Source organism: Octopus bimaculoides, chromosome 11 (assembly GCF_001194135.2).
Source record: "Octopus bimaculoides isolate UCB-OBI-ISO-001 chromosome 11, ASM119413v2, whole genome shotgun sequence".
NCBI lineage: Eukaryota > Metazoa > Mollusca > Cephalopoda > Octopoda > Octopodidae > Octopus > Octopus bimaculoides.
In genome coordinates, this window is record NC_068991.1 from 78257959 (window position 1) to 78261437 (window position 3479).

The 3479-nt window shown below is 33.3% G+C and overlaps 1 protein-coding gene across 1 annotated transcript in view; it reads left to right on the forward strand.

Annotated features, from left to right (window-relative positions):
* LOC106868585 (tubulinyl-Tyr carboxypeptidase 1) overlaps positions 1 to 3479 on the forward strand; it is a 26046-nt gene that overhangs the window by 8024 nt on the left and 14543 nt on the right. Inside the window, exon 3 of the mRNA XM_052972015.1 lies at positions 1791 to 1876. Within this exon, the coding sequence (XP_052827975.1) occupies positions 1791 to 1876 (86 nt within the window). The remainder of the gene's footprint in view (positions 1 to 1790; positions 1877 to 3479) is intronic.

Here is a 3479-nt window from a genome sequence, read left to right on the forward strand (position 1 = left end):
TATTATGTCTATCAAGACAGGATGGTCATGGCTGGAAAACTTTTGGTCATATGTCTGATAGGCCAAGCCTGATTTGAAATGGACAGCAACAAAACCAACAACATTAGTGGACACATAATGAAGTTTCAGTTAGGAAATTATAATAATGATTTAATTCTTAAACTTTTATGTTGATTCTATAAATGAATTAAGAAAATAGGAAACTTATTGTGTCTTGGGCTGGTCATTATGCCAATAATAATAAACACCTGAACTGGTTTAATATCACTTCTGTATTGAACCAGAGCAGGTGTTTATTATTATTGGTGCAATGACCCTCCCAAGACACAACATGGTTTGTTTCAACACATGAATTCACATCAAGAACCTTGCAAACCCATAATGAGATAAGAAAATAAGAAAACACATTGGAAATTTTATAGGACACAAAATAGTTTAAGTAATTAATTAGTTATATATACCTGTCTTTAAATAGCCATCCCAATATGGCTGCCTTTGAATAATTGGTTAGATGCACCTGTTTTTAAGGAGCTGAGGTGCAGCTGTGTGGCTAAGAAGTTTGTTTCCTGACCATGTGGTCTCAGGTTCAGTCCCACTGCATGGCACTTTGGGAAAACATCTTCTACTATTACCCTGGACTAACTAAGGCCTTGTGAGCAGACTTAATGGATGGAAACCATCCTACGAGCAGTGTTGTTCCTTTCCAGTCTTCTAAACATGGGGAAACAGGTGAGGGTTGGTGACTGGAAGGGCATCCAGCCATAGAAAATCTCTCTCAACAAATTCCATTTGATGCATGCAAGCATAGGAAAGTGGACATTAAACAGAGATGATGATGATGATGATGATGATGATGATGATGATGATGATGATGATGATGATGATGACGATGACGATGGTATACTTATCTTTGCATAGTTGGTTAAATATGCTTGTCTTAATCTATATATTGATTTTTGTTTATCCTTTCCCCCACCCAAATCAATTCTATCTGGATCAATGAAGAGGTAATTTCTATACCAGTTATTGTGGTTGTTGACTTAAGTGTGCATACACACACACACTGTGTGGAGAAATATTTTCTTTGACAGGAGAAAAGATCGAAGAGAGAGAGACAGGATATGTGCTGTCCTTAGGACAGTCCTGAAAAAAAAGAAAGTACAGGACTTAGAAAAATTCAAGGACTGCTGCATTGTGTGTGAATCTGAGTGGGGAATAGAATCATAATTAACTGGTTCTCCTGTATTCTCTTTTACCCAAAGCCAAGACATTTTCAGTACTCCCTCATATACGTGTGTGTGTTTTTTGTGTGTGTGTGTGTGTGAATGTGTATGTATATACTTATGCACACACATGTGTGTACATGTATGTTTGTGCATCTGTATTTATGTTTGTCTCCCACCAAACCTAAGAAACCAATACCAACTGCTGTTGGTTTGTTTATATCCCCATAACTTAAAAGCTTGGCAAAAGACATCAACAAAATAAGTATGATACTTAAAAAAAAATAAGCGCTGAGGTTGATTTGTCTGACCAAAACCTTTTATAGCAGTGCTCCAGCATGGCTGGAGTCCAATCACTGAAACAAGTAAAAGATAAAACATTTTCAATTGAAATTCCTCAATGTGGTTCTCTTGTTCCCCTAAAAGAAGCATGACATTATCATTACAGAAAACTATTTTGGAAAAATGAGATTTTTTATCCAAAGAATGATTCTATTTAATTTGCTATTTCTTGATCTGATTTCTGTATAATTCTTGAACCATGGCTGTTTTTCTTTGCACCAACAGATTCCATTTCCAACGTCAACCATACATTCTAATATGAGTGTCTACCAGAAGATAATTGAAATCCAGAAATACATAGAAGCTCTTGAGTATCCTTTGTAGAAATTAAAAGAAAATGGTATTCTCCATTTATATATTTTTTTTATGGTTTTGTCAGTAAAGAATGAAGGGCAATGTTGATGGTTCTTTTACAAGATCCCAAAGACAAGTAGAGGGAAAGAAGGAAGAATTTTATATCCTTATATCAGAGACATGATCCAAATGTTTGCAACAGAATGGATTCTGCCACTCTGCTAAAAAAAAATACCCAAGAATTAATCAGTGGTTTTTAACCATTTTAATGCCAACCGTCCTGAAACAAACACTTAAAGTGATCTGAATTAAAATCTTCCATAAAGATTTCCTGTTAAATTTCTTCTAAATACCAGCTTAAAAACAGCAAAGGTATTTTAATAAATTTTTCATTATATTTAAAATTAGCTGAAGAAAGGGTAGTGTATTCCAGCAGAAATATGGTAACAAACTGGTTAAAGTAATCTCAATTAAAACCTTCCTAAAGCTTGGAATCAAAATTTTAAAACAAAGATATTTACAGCAATCAAAATAAATCACTTCATAATTTTTTACTTGTTTAATTTTATTTTTATCCAAAGTTATTAAGCTCATGTTTAACTTATTGGCCCCATTTAGATTTAAAAAGCCATTAAACTTAATCAAGTCCCTCAGAATCTACTGAAACCCTTTTTAGTTTCAGAGTCTCTTCAAACTGTTTGGAGCCCCTAGAATTAATGAGGCCCTCTAAATTACCTTATTATGCTTTGAATTAGCTCTTTTTCAAATAGTGCCCTTTTTCAAAAATACTCTGAGCCCGTTTCCTTTTAATTTGAGGGTAATCAACAGTAATGCATTATCTCAACAAAGTAACATCAACTGTTTGGATGAAACATCTTTTCCACAGTTGGAAAGAATAAAAGGTCATTTGTGATCAGCTCTCGGTCAAACAAAGTTGGCTGCTCTTAGTATCATGTGCATTGAAGCAGATAAACTCCATGAAAAAAAAAAAAGTTTTGATGACTCAATCAAAGCCTTTATTGTTTATAAATAAGAAAAAAATACAGTTTAATTTATTCTGTTCTTGGCTAAAAAATCTTTTAATTATTTATATTTCAGTAAAAACTGTGATACCTAATTTTAGTTTTCTCAAACTATTCATATCTAAAAAAAAAACCTGCTCTTAATAATTTAATTTATTTATATTCTGTCAGTTTATTATGTGCAATATTTTATGTTGGCTTTTCATTTCTTCCTTAAATACTGATCCTTTAGATCAAACTGCATTTAGTTTTGTTGTTCAACTCTGTTCATACCAAACTGTAATGACTATTTGCCATGTTGCAATTCAATGGTGTGATACAGTCTTTTGGTTGTTTGGTTGCAGCAGCCAAATTCATTTGACATGAACAATGAGATTTTGATTGGCTTTAGAAATCTAAACAGTTAAAAACAATGTATGCAAAACCACAGGGCACCCCAACCAAAACCAAAACCAAAAAAAAATAAGCCTATTGGCCCAAGGATTCCAGCAGATCTAAATCTGCCACATTTCAATATCCATATTATTTTACTTAATTGACTTTAGATACAATTATACTGGGACACAGTTTTTCCATATCCAGAAGTCTAAACCTCTTT